Source organism: Scleropages formosus, chromosome 16, assembly GCF_900964775.1.
Source record: "Scleropages formosus chromosome 16, fSclFor1.1, whole genome shotgun sequence".
NCBI lineage: Eukaryota > Metazoa > Chordata > Actinopteri > Osteoglossiformes > Osteoglossidae > Scleropages > Scleropages formosus.
Window position 1 is genome coordinate 11,373,560 of NC_041821.1, and position 15,564 is coordinate 11,389,123.

At 44.9% G+C, this 15,564-nt stretch overlaps 1 protein-coding gene across 9 annotated transcripts in view; it reads left to right on the plus strand.

Annotated features, from left to right (window-relative positions):
* The window catches only part of kdm4c (lysine (K)-specific demethylase 4C), a 91,681-nt gene that overhangs the window by 25,383 nt on the left and 50,734 nt on the right, over positions 1 to 15,564 (plus strand). The window contains exon 9 of one of the 9 annotated variants that reach the window (XM_029258835.1): positions 15,004 to 15,451. The exons of the other annotated variants lie outside the window; for them this stretch is intronic. Coding sequence (XP_029114668.1) covers positions 15,004 to 15,057 — 54 coding nt within the window. The 3' untranslated portion in view covers positions 15,058 to 15,451. Of the gene's footprint in view, positions 1 to 15,003; positions 15,452 to 15,564 lie in introns of those variants that run through there. 9 annotated transcript variants of the gene reach the window in all.

Sequence of the window (15,564 nt, forward strand, 5' to 3'; positions counted from 1 at the left end):
GGAGAGTACCTTTTTCAAGGGTAATACGGCAGGATCTGGGTTTGGACCCGGGTGATCGGACTCGATGGCTTTAACCGCAGTGCTACTGCTGTGCACATATTGTAGGTGTGCCTGTCAGGCCGCTCAGGGGCTCAGCCACAGGCACTGTCTGACTTTCATTTGCCTCCTCTACTCAAATTAATTTCCTAATTATCAATTCGAGTACTCCCCCTGCCCCCCCTGGGGAGGGGGGGGTTACACACTTTAGGTTGGATCAGAGAAAGAAACCATGGGTGAGAGAGCCTCCCCACCCCCTTTTCATACCTTCCCAGCTCTGTCTGAACACCCCCACCCCAGCGGGACGTTGCACTGTTGTTCTGATGGAGGATTTGATAGATTTGTTTGCTGCTGTATTCATTTGCTCCATATCAGAAAACTGACAGCCCGGTAAATGAAATTTGCCTTGGATTTGTTTGGGGACATTCGCAAAGGTATTTTCTGTGTGCTGGCCGTGGGTGCAGTTGTGAGTATTGATAAAACGCTCTTACATGCCAGTGCATAGAATGTAAGCTTTGTCCAGGATCATTCCTCCATGTGGTGCATTGTGGAACAACTGATAAATACACTGTGCTGGTAATGATGATGATAATGATGGCGATAAGAATATTGCTAACGAATCACTGGTCTGGTAACAGAGGTAAGTCTGAAATTGCAGCTTTTGGCTGTAAGTTCACTTCTGCACTTTAAAAATCTCCCACTGTAGACTTTAAATTATGTTTTCTGCCCTTCACAACTCACTCACACACTCACTGGCTCACTCCTGATAACTGCTTATCTGTATATGGATTGTGTGCAGTCCAGTTCCTACCCCAGAAACACAGGGCACTGGGGTGGGCAGGGTACACCATGGACCGACCGTAGTCCATCGCAGGATACCAGCACACACACACACACACATACAGTTACACAGTCAGAGCAGCTTAGAGTCACTAGTCCATCGAACACACCTATGGAGTTTGGAGGGAAGCCCACTGTTACGACCTCAGGCGTCTAAGGGTAACTAGGGTTCACCATCAGGAGAGTGGTGATGAGTGATAACATGGAGCCAACAAAATCACACATACACCATGGAAGTCCTTAAGTGTAAGTTATTTTTATTGTCCTAATTGGTGCAGATATTCAGATGACTGTTTACTGTATTTCTTTAACACAGAGACACTTTCCAGGGGAAAAAGGAACTAAGACGGTGCCAAAGAACAGAAGTTGGGAAAACCACACTAAACTGTCTCAAGTCAGTAGACTACCCTAGCTATGAAACAAAGCCAACTCTATCTACCAAAACCAATAGAGCAGGGGGTGGCATCTGCCTCTTCCCTAATGTGTCTAGACAGGGTGCTGAAACCTACGTGTTGGAGATGTAGGACACGTGACGTGCTTACCTGTCCGCTTTTTCCCCAAGACAACAACACAAAGCCAATGAAGAACTAAGCATGGCCATAAACCAAAGAAAGAATGGCTAAACAAACACATGAAGCGACAGAGTCAATAATCCAAGCCCGAGCACCATAATACAAAAGTGTGGATTTCTTGGTAAATGGTGAGGTTTTTAAGATGGCCGAGCATGGAGGTGCTTGGTCCAACATGGAAGTACTGAAAACAGGACTGATGGTGATGGACAGAGATGACAACCAGTGGTACACAACGGACCTGTATGAGAAGCAAAAATACAAACACAGAAAGGAACAGCAAAAAACAGGGATGTTAACAGCCACATAAACATTCCGCGCAGTGGGCGAGGATCAAACCTACAACCTATCCCACAGTGCAGCGAGTTTGAGGCATCAGTGCTACCCATTGGCCCACCATGCTGCCTCCCACCTCCAAAACTGCATATGAAAATATACAGTACTGTGCAAAAGTTTTAGGCACTAGCGGGAAAAAGCTGTAAAGTGAGAATGCTTCCAAAAATAATGTTTTTAATTAATAAACTTCCTACAAAGCCTTGCAACCATCCATTGTCAACAGTCGCTTGGTGTGGAGGGATTGGCTGGGTCCTGCTCTCTGGCGTGCCTGGGGTTCGAATCCCACTTGGGATGCCTTGCAATGGACTGGTGTCCTGTCCTGGGTGTGTCCCCTCCCCCTCCAGCCTTGCACCCTGTGTTGCTGGGTTAAGCTGCGGTTTGCCGCGACCCCACTTGGGATAAGTGGTTTCAGACTCTGTGTGTGTGTGTGTGTGTGTGTGTGTGTGTGTGTGTGTGTGTGTGTGTGTGTGTACTTTCTTTAATGACATACTAAACCCTTACTGTAATTCTGTAAATTTTTGCAAAAGGAATGCATGGAAATCTAAAATATCCTCTTTCCCATCGACACTAATGCAGAAAACATTAAATAACTGCGTACAACAAATATTTTTGTGAAGCATCTAAGTGCCTAAGAATTTTGCACAGTACTGTATAATGTTAGATATGTCCCTCAAAATTCATTGCTGAAAGATGCAAATCACATCGTGTCAATTATTGTTTTATTTTTTTTATATATAGAGAACAGTTTGTTCTCTGTTGATATTTTGCAGATGTTAAACCTAAGGTGAAGCGTTGTGTCTTTTTCCATTATTAACAGAATTTTTTAGTTTTTTCAAGTTACCCTATGATTAGAAAGTGACATTAATGGAAAGAGCCCTCCTTTTGTGTGGGACTTTTTTTTATTATAATAGCCATCTTTCAACATTGTTATTCACAACCTGTAATTATAATTAATTTTCTGAAAACAAGAGAGGAAATATTTTCTTTATTTATTTATTTATACAAAAGAAGAAACAGTCCTGTGACAACAGAGAAAAGGGAAATCTTGTGTTTTAATTAGGAAAGGTTTCTGTTCTTTTGTGTTGAATAGACACATCAACACTGCATATTATTCTGTTTTCAGTTAATTTATTTATTTATTTATTTATTGCTTGGCTTTCATCCAATGTGTTTTTACCCATGTAAAACACACCTGGTCATTCAGGTTCCTTGTTTATGGGTCTTACAGTACACTGCCTCATGGGACTTGTTTTTTGTAACTTTTTAAAAAAAAAAAAAAAAATGTAGGAAGGTGATCAGGATTCGTCTATCCCGAGTTCCATGGACCTACTCGTGCGATGAACATCGGTGCATAAAGTGGAAAGAAACAAACTAGGTTTACTTAATCACATGCCTGCAACTGTGTCTCTTTCTCCCAATGTAATGCACAAATTGTATTTTCTCTGAGATGTACGTCGCTTTGAAGAAAAGTGTCCGCTAAATGAATAAATGTAAATGTACTTGAAGTAACCCTCAGGTTTCAGCTGCACTGCCCGCTGCCTTTCCAGCTTATTATAAAGGTGTACATTCAGCTGGAGACTGATAGCGCTAATTATTGTATGGTTTTATGACTTATGACCTGCAGATGGCTGCCTGGTTAGTGGAGCAGTCTTATTTTAGCGTTTTTACATGCCTTAGTATGTGTGCATTTTTCCATAATCTTTACAACGTACAGTACCTGGGAGAAAGTGAGGAGTGCAGCCCTCCATTGCTCCTTCCTCCCCCCTGGCTTTCCAGTGGGTGTCATAAAGCGCAGGGAATGATGGAGCACATTCATTTCAGCGGGAGCCGCGGCGAGTTTGCGCGCACCCGACTCTTTAAATTCGCCCCGTCTCCACTGCCTTGTTCAGCAAGAAAAATGGCTCCCCAGCATCCCCGGGAAAGGCAGGCGCTGTAGTATACCCTCCGCCGGCCTGCGTCGTCTGAACCTGCACCTTCCTCTCTCCTGCTGCCTTATTACTGTCTCTGGAGCTTTCTGGGCAGCAGCGTATTGACCGTGTGTGCTTTTCTAGTCCGGCTCAAAGCCACGAGGGACTGAAGCAGATGAAAAGTGAAAGGAGCACTGATGTTGTTTTTAGCCACTGTACATTCAGCTCGACTGCCCCCCCCCCCCCCCCCTTTGTCAAAGTTTCCTTTCGTATCATGTCTTCTAACGCAGTACCTGAAAGACTTCAATGAATTATTATTATACAGGGGGGCGTGGTAGCGCAGTGGGTTGGACCGGGTCCTGCTCTCCGGTGGGTCTGGGGTTCAAGTCCTTGTGACAGACTGGCATCCCGTCCTGGGTGTGTCCCCTCCCCCTCGGGCCTTGCACCCTGAGATGCTGGGTTAGGCTCCGGTTCCCCGTGACCCGGTATGGGACAAGCGGTTCAGAAAATGTGTGTGTGTGTGTGTGTGTGTGTGTGTGTGTGTGTGTATTATTATACAGTTTTTATGTCACAAGTGGTAGATTTACACAGCTGGACACTGAGCGGAAACGTTCAGTTATAGCAACGTTCCCGAAGGTACGACGGAAAGACCGAGCCCTGTACCGCGGAGCTTCCTGCTGCCTTACAAACCCCTTAAAAGCTTGGTGAAAACAGTTCATGTTGTGCTGTTATGTGAATTCATGTTGTCGTTTTCTCTGTAGAGCAGGGCTTTGTGCGAAGCTCAGATTGCTCTCCCGGAGAGTTAAAAAGTCTTCGCACAGCTCATTCATGCCAATAACGCCCATATCCCCTTTTTTTTTTTTTTTTTTGTTTAAATGCTGTTTGGAGGTCTACCGGCTGTGCGGATATTGTCAGCCACATTGTAATCTGTAGTCTGCGAGGGATCCCACCGCTAGTTCAGCGCCTCGCTGTTCTGTGAACGAGTCTTCATTTGTCAGCGCGCTTTAAAGGACGGACAGGCAGTCCCCATGCGAAGCGGCGACACGCGGGACGCTGTGGCATGTCGAGGAGAGCATATGGACGCCATTGATGTGCCGCCGCATTTTTAGGCTGGGAGAGCTGTGCGGCGGCAGTCGGTGCAGCTCTAACAAGTTACAGATGTGTCACAGGTGCCTGGTACACGGGAGCCAATTACGCAGGACAGTTAACACCTGCGTCCACTAGGGTACTGCCTTCAGAGCTTCCTGCCTGTCATTTCGACACTTCCTGCTGCTGGCTCGGAGCCAGTGGTGGCCTAACAGCAGTTCATCTGAGAAAACCCACCACTTACTCCACGGTATTTTTAGTAAAACTGCAGCAAAGCAGGTGATGTGGCAGACAGGTTCAAGCCCTGGTGTTTAAGCTTCAAGACAAGTGCTTTTACCAGGATTATTACACTGAAATATGTAGTCTTGTATAGCCTGGGTTGCCTGGAGTACAGGTGCCAGCTATAGAGTGAAGTGGTGCCTCTTTGTGCTTAGTTGTTTTTGGGCAGCATTTCTATATTAACTCGTGGTTTCTGATACTATTCTTACTCAGATGTGTTGATGTGGATGTAAATTTATCTTAATATCTTGGGTCAATACAGTCACTTGGTCTGGAAGATTGAAGCCACTGTCTGACCCTTTAATGCACGGATCTGTTTCCTTAGCCGAGTTTTCACAGCAAGCAGCGGGACCACAGCCGCTTCTCAATGCTGTCCTACTAGCTGGCAGCCGGCAAATTTATTGTGCTGCTTTGAATAATTTTCCGCACCGCTTTCTGAGAATTGGAAAGATGAGCATTTTTTTTTTTATGTTTAAGCGAGCGAGCTATCAGAATGCAGTCATCTGAAGTCCTGACTCGTGGCTGCTGCGTGACACCTCTCACTCACTCTCATTCTGGACTGATCTCTCCCCGAGCCCTGGTGACATCTATATCACCTCAAAGGTGAGGAAGGTTGAGCATAGAAGACCTCAAGGTTCCTTTACTTTTGTGTCCAGCATGAGTGGTTTTTTCACCCTGTGCAAGCAGTTCTCTACGCCGGGGCTCCGTTTCCTCAGATCTCTCTGAATATATATTGAATAAAATCCTTAGAAAAACCATATTCCATTAGATATGCTTTGAACATGTTCCTGGAATGAGGCATAATGTGCACTTTCTTCAAACGCTGACATTAGGCCAAACTTTAATACAGCGAGCAAGGTGCTTGTCACAATCATCACACACAAAGCAAAGTTTCTTGCAAGGCTTTGCATTACATTACGGCGTCTAAGGAAAAGATCTGCGTTGATTATAGGGCTGCGCTACTAATTAAAAGTCCTACAATATCGTGTATGTGTTAAGGTATTGATAAGCATATTCAGTTTTCATTAAATCGGCTGCAGGGCTCGGTGCTGAAAATGCGACACCCACCACTGTAATTGCTGGATGTTCATCTAACTGCTCGGTTCACCTCCTGCCTCCGTGTCATAATCTGTTCTGCTCCCCATCTCTCCGCTTTCGTGCCAGGACATTCCCGTTGCAGTTTCCTGCCTTTCCTGCCACTCTGTGAAGACACTCGCAGGCTGTGTGTGCCAGTTAAATTAAAATGGCTTTTTGAGGCTTTCCTGCTTTCATCGCCTTTGAATGACAGAATGGGTTTACCACTATTGGTCTGCCTCTTTGCTCACAGTTCGAAAAGTCTTGCGTTTAAGCAGAAGGCGGGTTTATGCGTTCCAGAGCGCCTTCTGGCTGTCCTCCGCTGCGAGCCCGGTGCCAGAGCTCCGCACGCCAATTTGTTGCGAACGTGTCTGTAAGGAGCCGCCAATTCAGGAACACAACCCCCCACCCCCAGTAACAGGCTCATGCCATGGGGGTGTTTTTCATGCTTCATCCAGGGTGCGTGAACCATCGTCAACGAGCGGGAGATAGGCGCATGCCGGAGACAAGACTGGGGGAGGCTCTCTCCCCCTTCCTCCCCGCGCCAGCCTCCCAGGAGCTAGAGCAATTGATGGCGTGTCTAAGCCTGTCTTGTGTCGGGCCACGGATGAACTGCATTCCCACAGCCTGCAGATTGCTAATCCACGCACCGGGGAGAAGCCGCTCTGCTCGGCGCACTGATGCAGGCGGAGCCCACACTGCCCCGCGGAACAATGCTGGACGTGGCTGCTGTCCAGCGAGAGCCGTTCCCAGGGCTAGCCCTGTTAGGGCCCGTGGCTGCCGAGGGCAAGTTGCGCTTCCTCTCAACCAGGGGCTTCGACAAGAAGCCCTAGCACAACATGCAGTCGGTCACAGCGTCTAGTTCTTCAAGATGATTGAAGGCAGACAGCCAGTGTTAAACACTGGCAGAATTCAGATTGGAAACTGTTAAGGAATTTTATCGATTCAGTCATGATGATGTGCAAATTAGGCTCAGCAACATGTTTTTCAGTTTCTCTTTGCAGCCTTTCATTACGGCGTCTTCGGATATAAGTTTTGGTCGATTGAGAGAAAAATATACAGCACTGGATGCGGCCGTGCGATGCTATGAAATGCTAATGCCTCGTTGTAGAACTGTAGAATGCATTTCGGTGAAAGAACGATAAATCTTTTCTTTGCTTGATACTTATTGATTTTCACGTTGACGGCTTTATACGCTTTCAGTGGCTCTGATGCGAATGCACACTTGTACCGCTTTTCCCACCGACGCTTGTCTTACTGCGACGAACTGCGCTGGCTTGCTTTGGAAGCGGTTGCTCTGTCTATGAGCCACGTTGAGTCCCACATTAGTGTACAGAAAACGGCTTGCTTTGACGGACAGATGGATGGAAGAATGGATGGATAGATAGAGGCTATTGCCTTTGGATCTAAAGGTCGCAGGGTGAGAATCTAACCTATTGCTGTAGTACCTGTGAGCAAGGTACTTACCCTATATTGCTCCAATAAATATTCCCTTACTGTATAAATTGGTAAACTGTTACTTGATTGCAAGGCAATGACTCTAACCACTGTGCTACCTGATGGTAGTATATAAATACTACAGATTTCAAGATCTGCATGTATTTTTATTTTACAAAATGTATTTTCATTTTGCAATATATTGAAATGGAAAAAATGGGAGGAAAAATGTAAAAGCCTAGGCTGTGCGCACAGTGCTTTTATGCTTGTTTTTTTTTTTAAATCACTGTTACATTTACATCACACTATTAATTTATTAAAGGTATTTCAGCTTAGTGTTTTTCTCTGTTTCATATTCATGTTCTACTCGTCATGGTGAATTCCTGTGCTATGCTAGCTTTCAAAACTGGTGTCATAACTGCAGGCATATCAAATTGAAAGTCGAGTCATAAATTATTTAATCTATGCTATTCTTCCCACAGCGAATCAAACAAGTGGAGCATTATATATAAACCAAAGTGTTCTTCTCGGAGTGCAGCCTAGGTTGTTTCTGCAAGTTAAAAAGCAAATTGAGCTGCACCGTCAGCTCAAGCTAAAACGGGCTGTGTTGTCTTGGCTGGTCAAGTCCAAGGGCAATTGAAATAAGGTATAAATCTGTGCAAAGGGCCTTGGTTTGAAGACCGTAATAGTGAGCGCTCTGCTGATTTCCTGGCTTTTAAGCATGGAAATTAGTTCAGAATCATGCATTGTCTTTTGTGTGTTACTGGCTCAAAGCACAGCTTTGCTCAGCTGCACTAAAATGCTGCATGACAAACCAAAATGGGTCCCGCTTTACGCTGAGTATTGTTTTACGTTTCATTCCATCTGACTGACCTGCCTGGCGCAAAAGGATATCAGGACTAAAGCCAAATGACAGCAGCCAGACAGCGAGGCCACGCCGGGTTGAGCTATATTGAGGGTGGCGGTGGCCAAATTTTCATATCATTTCAAGAAATTTGCTCTTTATCTCGTCCTGCCCGATATCTTCAGCATTCCGTTTGACGGCAGTGGCATCGAGTGGCATGTACTGGAAAATAAAATCCGCCTGTTGCCGAAATCCTGGCTTCGCCCGCCATGTTGAGCAAATAGATTATCCTCCCTTGGCTGCCGATCGGCTCTGCTGCTCTGGATGCCCTTAAGATGATTGCATACATGCTCTTAACTGATCTATGTCTAAAGTTAAATTGCCATTTACATTTCATTTTACACTTGCTTTACTGTTAGGTTGTCAGTAATTTCTGTTACTTTCTCCACATGGTTGACAAAAGGCTGTCCCGAGCAGTTTCCTTTAGCTGTGTCTTTTCACTGCAAATTAAATAATTTATTAGTGGATTCTAGTCATTTTTTTGTCATGTGTTCATTGCTTCAAATCAGAGCAACAGATATGATTGACTATGCACGCTTTTATTTCCTTATTTATTGTTTGGATTTCCCCCATTTTACACACAGTTTTATTAATAGTACTTATCTTGTCACTTACAAGACATCAGAGTATAATTAGACTGTTGGAGAGGGAAAAAAACATATGGAGGCAGGAAGACTGTTGTTGTCTGTAGTTTGGGCAAATAATTTTGAATGAGAGGAGAAAAAAAATGCATCTATGAAATTAAGATTGCATCCTTCATCTTAAGACAGTAATGTTGAAATCAAACCGTCATCCAATCTTCAAAGACGCAGACCTGATTTCCCCCCTGCAAAGTCCGTTTTTCCACACGCAATATTAAAAGCGTTATAAATCTGTAGGTGGTGACACTATTATTGAAATGCTGTGTGAATTGTTTTCTTTATTGCTCCAGGAGAATATTATTATGGCGTTTCAAAATGGGAGAAGCGGGGAAATGTATCAGCATAATGGAGTCAAATGACAATTTCCCACCTTGGCTTATTGGTTCTCGCCTGCTGCGCCTGCGTTTGCTCGACACCCCCAGCCCCCTCGCAGCACGACCACCGATGTCATTAATATCTAGCAGAGTTGATCCAGTTTATCTGTGGGGGTGGGGGGTTGAGAGTGTGGTGCTCAAGACTTTGATTTGATGTCATAATTAAAATGCACTTTGCCGGGGTGTCCGTTATGCTTCCACCGAGGCACACGCAAGCGCAGCGGAGCGGACTCGCAAAAGAGCCACAGTGTCAGCGTGAAGAATGGACCTCGAACAGCAGGTAGCCAGCTCTCTGTATTTGTGTTGACAGTAAATGCTTGAGCGTTTTCCTCTCCGTTTCACTGGGTTGGATTTCAAAAGGAATAATGACATCCATTCTTTGGTCACAAAGTTTAGCATGCCTTTTGTATTCGGGGGATGGCTGAAGAGTCCATTATGATTTCCGTAAGTGGTGAATTTCATGGATATTGCATGGACTCCAGTGGGAGGGCAAAAAAAATCTGTTATCCTTTACTGTTTTCAAAGTAAGCCGCATGCCATCAGCAGTATACTGACATTATAATACAGATGAGAGATTTTGATTTGTCCAGGTGGACAGAGGTAGTAAGGCGGTGTAAAAGGTTTGCTAGTTTACACTGTCATTTTCACTCAGGCCCTTATTCTCAATGGGGAGTTGCAGGTTGGGGTGCCTGCATCTGAATACCTGAAACAGCACCTCCCATCTCCATTCCTAGCACTGAACTTGACAAGGCCGCGGCGTACAAGCAGGTGTAAGACGCTGGAGGTGGTCGGCTACAGAGCATGTGGCCCACAGACTTTCACCAGCACCAGCGGGAAGCGCGTATGATCGAGACTGACCTCACAGCACCTGGCGATCTTCACACTGCAGCAAGATGTTGGTGCAAAGGTGGCCTGCATGTTTTTACTGGCTTTACGTTGGAGAAGTCCAGCTGGCAAAATAGATAGTCTTTATTTTTGGACCCGGCCACGTTTATTGTGTTTTTTCGTACGTTTCCATGCTATCATCGGAGACAGTGCTGTCACTTGTATTCTTAAAGAGGGAAGAGAGAGAACACTTTGAAACTGACCTGGAATTCCTGATCATTTTGTGCCTGGTTGTGCAGTGACTTATGATCTTGATGAAACTACATTTATATTTATTAATTTAGCTGATGCTCTTGTCAAACGCGATTTACAATGTTTCACCAATTCATACGGCAGGGTAACCCCCCTCAACCACCATTTGGGTCACTTTTTGTTCTTTGTTAGAAACTCTTTTAGCGACTCATCTAAATGTCTTTAATGAAGATAACCCATGTATGGTAAGCACTGTGCAGAATCCTGGAAAATGGGTCTGCTAAGGTGCTATTCTTGGCAGCGTGGAATCACTCACACACACACACACACACACACACACACACACACACACACACACACACACACACACACACACACAGAGAGAGAGAGTCTGAAACTGCTTTTCCCGATCGCGGCGAGCTGGAGCCTTGCCTGGCAACACAGGGCGCAAGGCCGGAGGGGGAGGGGACACACCCAGGACGGAACGCCAGTCCGTCGCAAGGCGCCCCAAGCAGGACTCGAACCCAGTATTCAATCATGATTTTGAAAATTTACAGTATGTCTGTTTAGCCGTGGTGTGGTATTCGTTGCAGTATGTTGAATGTTGAGTCATTCAGCCAGGTACTCTGAAACTGGACTCAAGAGGGAAGAACGCCTTTGGCTGTTCTTTTACTTTTTCTATATATTTATTTATTTATTATCAGTAAGAACGTAAATGAAAATTCCCTTTACATGTTTGTTTCTTATGTTTTTATTTATTTATTTATTTATACTTTGTTTCTGTCTATCATTGCCTATCCAACTTTTACCTTTAAAAAGCCCCACAACTTAAAGTCTTACAAAAAAATCCCGCATAGCTACATTAGTATGATCCCTCTCATTTCACCTTGGCATGTTTGTTTATAAGCAAGTTTTTGTACTTTCATTGAAAGTACAGGCTTCAGAGAATCAAAGGCAGCCATAAAAGCAGAAGTGCCATTCACCTCAAGCCCCCCCCAAAAGAAAACTTAAAAATAAAACTTTTCTGCAGACATGCTTACACTTGCCAATTGTAGCTGACTTGTTTTACCATCAGTTGTGCTGCGTCACTCGCGAGGAATGTGTATTTGATCACCGAACATATTTGATTGTGTGCGTCACAGATCTAGAGAAGAACTCTCAAATGTGCGATCGAAGATGATATGACGTCCACATCGAAAGCAAGGTTAGGTGCGTTTAGTACGGTAAGTGGAGGGATTTGAGGACAGCCCGCACACTAGTGCGACGGTAGCGAAACCCACCACTGCTGGACTGTGTCCCAGTGCATCACAATGTGGCAGAACGCAACGTGTGGAGGCTAGTTAGCTGGTCTCTGGCCTTCCTCGGTGTTTCCAATTATATGCTGCCTCTGGTGGAAATCTGTCAATGTACTCCTTGGCTTCTGGCTAACAACCTGTCTGCATTTCCTTATGACACTCATTACCCTCTTGCATATACTTCAGGCGAGGTACAAAAAAAGAACTTGAACTAGTGTCACGAGTGATGTACGGAGTGAAGTGGATTTCATTTGGGTTGTTCAGCTGAAGCTTTAATCCCGATTTCCTTACGGTCTAAACGACTCGCTATTTCCCTATTGCACTTGTGATATCTTGTCGAAGGGACATACCAGGGATTTGAAGCGGCAATCTTTCGGTCACAAATCCAGGGGGTTAACGGGAACCACCTTCAGCTACGACGGGTGGCATGTGGGCAGCGGCCCTGTACCGTGTCACCGCGCATCATTTAGTGGAACCGGCGCCCGCAACTATTATTTAAAGAAGAGCTACGAGGCAGCTAGCCCGCACCATCACGCCAGAGAGCTATAATTGGTCTCTGTGAATTATGACTGCACACCTCAGCCGTTCTTCCTCTGAGTTATTGTCGAGCCCCACAAGAGTCAGACCTTATAAAAATAAGAGACAATTTCACCGGTCGGAGGGGTGACAGTCGTAGCAATTAAGCTCCCCTAAATCCCGCTTCGCTCTCCTGCCGACAGGCTGGGAAGCAGGAACTGACACAACAGTGAAATGCACTCCACCTACATAAATAATATAATGCAGTGTCTCGCAGGACTATTAACGCAGGTTCACCGGTGACCGCGCTCCCCCGACACTGCAGCCCCTGCTTTTGGGTGCACAGCTGCCTAATGAGAGTCCCGCAGAGTGACAGGATGGCAAGGAGCTGGGGCCAGGGGTGCGGCCCGAAACAGCACCGTAACTCCAGGGTGACGTGTAAAGAGGTTATCGCGATACCTTCCGTTAAAGTCCAAGGTGACACTGGCTGCTCGCTGATATTTGTATTTTAATTTTCCATTTTGCTGTTTTATGGGGACCGAATAGAAATTCTTCCCCCGCAGAGCAAGACGGAGAACAAAATCCGTCATCCGGGAACCGAAATGCAACTCTGTCCCTTGAGATCCCCACGTGTATTTTGTTTTGTTGAACAAAATACATGCCAGCATCCTTTTCCAAGTACCACATGTGAAGTGGCAAAGCAACATGGTGGTTGGTGGAGCTCTGCTGTCATGCAGATGCTCTGTAACAGCGCGGAATTCAGAGGAATTTCCAAAGGTATGTACTGGCAAAGCTGACGGAAGAGTTGATTATCCTGGAAGTGTTCCTGAAAATTAAAACATCCCTCATAATGCCAATAATAGAGCAACTGCTTAGAAAGACATTCTTTTTTTAAGAGACTGTAATCATCATTACAGCAGTGTTAATGCGCATGATTAGGAGTTGTCTCGTTCTGTCGTAATGAGAACACTAAGTGTTGTGAGGACAGGAAACCCATCTGGTGGAGGTACACAAAACCGTACCTAAGGAAGTGGGTCAGATGCTGCTCTTTATCTTTGCCGGGGGAAAAGACCATCCCTTGTCTGCTCAGATTTGACGCTTATTAGCACCAAAGTAATCAAACAAATAAACAAGCCACTGATGAACTTCTTAAACCATTTAAAAAAAAAAAAAAAAAAGATGAACACATTTTTATTATGAGAACTCTTTTAGTGACTCAGTGATATCTATCCTTTATAGGTGATGATATGTAATTGCATCATTTTGCTGTATTTATCTAGATACTGCACAATGGACTCAAAAAATCCTGTCGGCTCCAAATAAGGAAAAAAAAAAATCTTAAAGCTTTTGACTCACAACTCAGTCTGAGAATTTTGGTTCTGCTAACGTTGAATGGAGTCAAACTTCTTTCTGGGATTACAGCTTTGGAGATATCCCTAGTTCATTCTTGCTCTCGCTTACATTCTTACAAAATCAGCAATATCCTTTTTGAAAAAACACTCTTTTTGTGAACACTATTAATGGTGGAAGTACATTCTGCATTGTTATGTATCAATTCTTAAGAAGCAAATCATACTAAATGTTTCATTGTCTTAAATCTGAACCTGACTGCGGTTGGAAACAGATCTCAGGCTCGTTGTTCTGACTTGCACCACAAAACCTGTAGAGTTAGATTGTTTGTTTACTTGTTTATGTTGTACCTTTCTTCCTTCCCTCCCTGTATCTGACAGAAGTATGGACTGTGTCAAGGTTTTGTATGTAACCGAACGGTGCTCACAATGGCCGTGGTCGTTCTCATAGCAAGGGGGCAGTGTTGTCCTTTTTTCTTTTTTCTCCATCTGCAGTGTTTGAATCTGTTTCACTGCTCACTTATTGGTAATAACTGACAACTTAATTTATCCACAGAGACACTGACACACACACACACACACACACACACACACACACACACACACACTGATACATAAAGGGATCGACACTCCATTTCTCGAAGGAAGCCCGTGAATGCAGATCTTGCACTTGGCACGTGCAGTAGAAATGGGACGAAGCGAAAGCTCTGCGGGAGCATCCGGCGACTGCAGACAACACAGGATGCGCTTCCTGTCCTACCCTGTGGCTCTTCTTCTTTAACGGACACGGAGGCTAGGGGCTCGGTGGGGAACAGTACCTGGGGAGTCGTCCCCTTAGGGGCTACAGGGGATGTAAAGGAAGTCCTAGGCAGACCCTGTAGTCTTGACACTGAGGCGTGTGACCGAGTAGCCTGAGACGGATTCTCTCCTGAGAACCAAAGGCCCACCGGAGGGAGGGATCCGGTCACGTCCCTACTTTTCTGCGGTCGGAGGTGCTGAGCAGCCACTCGTAAGCTAAGTTAGGATCCTCTCATTAAAAAAAGTAATATTAACTGAATAACCTTTCTACCATTGGTGCTCTTACTGGGTTTCTGTTTTTTTTTCTTTTGTCAATTGACATGAATTAACATAAACATTTTTTCCAATATGTTTTCACGTAAAACTGTTAACGTCAGTACGGTGATTGACATTGGATTTGGACAATGGTGCGTTACCTTCGCTGTCATGAGATGCGCTGCGCTTGTGTCTCCCACATTGATATTGTAATGATGTCATTTCTGCAGATGGTACCCCCCACCCCACAAGCTTGGCAGATGTGCGAGCGCTGCACAGCGTGAGAGCCGCTGAGACAGCCCATCTGAGCGGCGTCAGAAGCCAGCGCAGTCGTGCATTGAACCTGCGGGCCGGGATGCGCCATCAGTCCTCTTTCTCCATATTAATGCTCCATCTGAGATTATTAGGCTGACAGTAGGCATGTCACGCCTCTGGCCCGTCCCGTGTCTCTCATAAACTTTATCAAGAAGAACATTTTTAAAGCACCTTTTTTTTTTTTTTACTTCTTATTGAACATATTCAGTATTGTGTCCCGTTGTGTTCCCTTAAGTATACGTGACAAGAGACTTCATAAAGTTCATACAGTCTTTGCAGGTAGATTCCCATGTAGTGGAGATAAATGTGTAAAAATATCAGACTAGCTACAAAATTTTACGGCCCCTCTGAGTTTTTTGTCGGCTACAGCAGTTTCATTTCGAGTTACTGACTCATAGAAGAGCAAAATATTGCTGCAATACCTGTGGAATTTAGATTATTTATTAGGATATTCTTTGGGCTTAATACTTGAAATA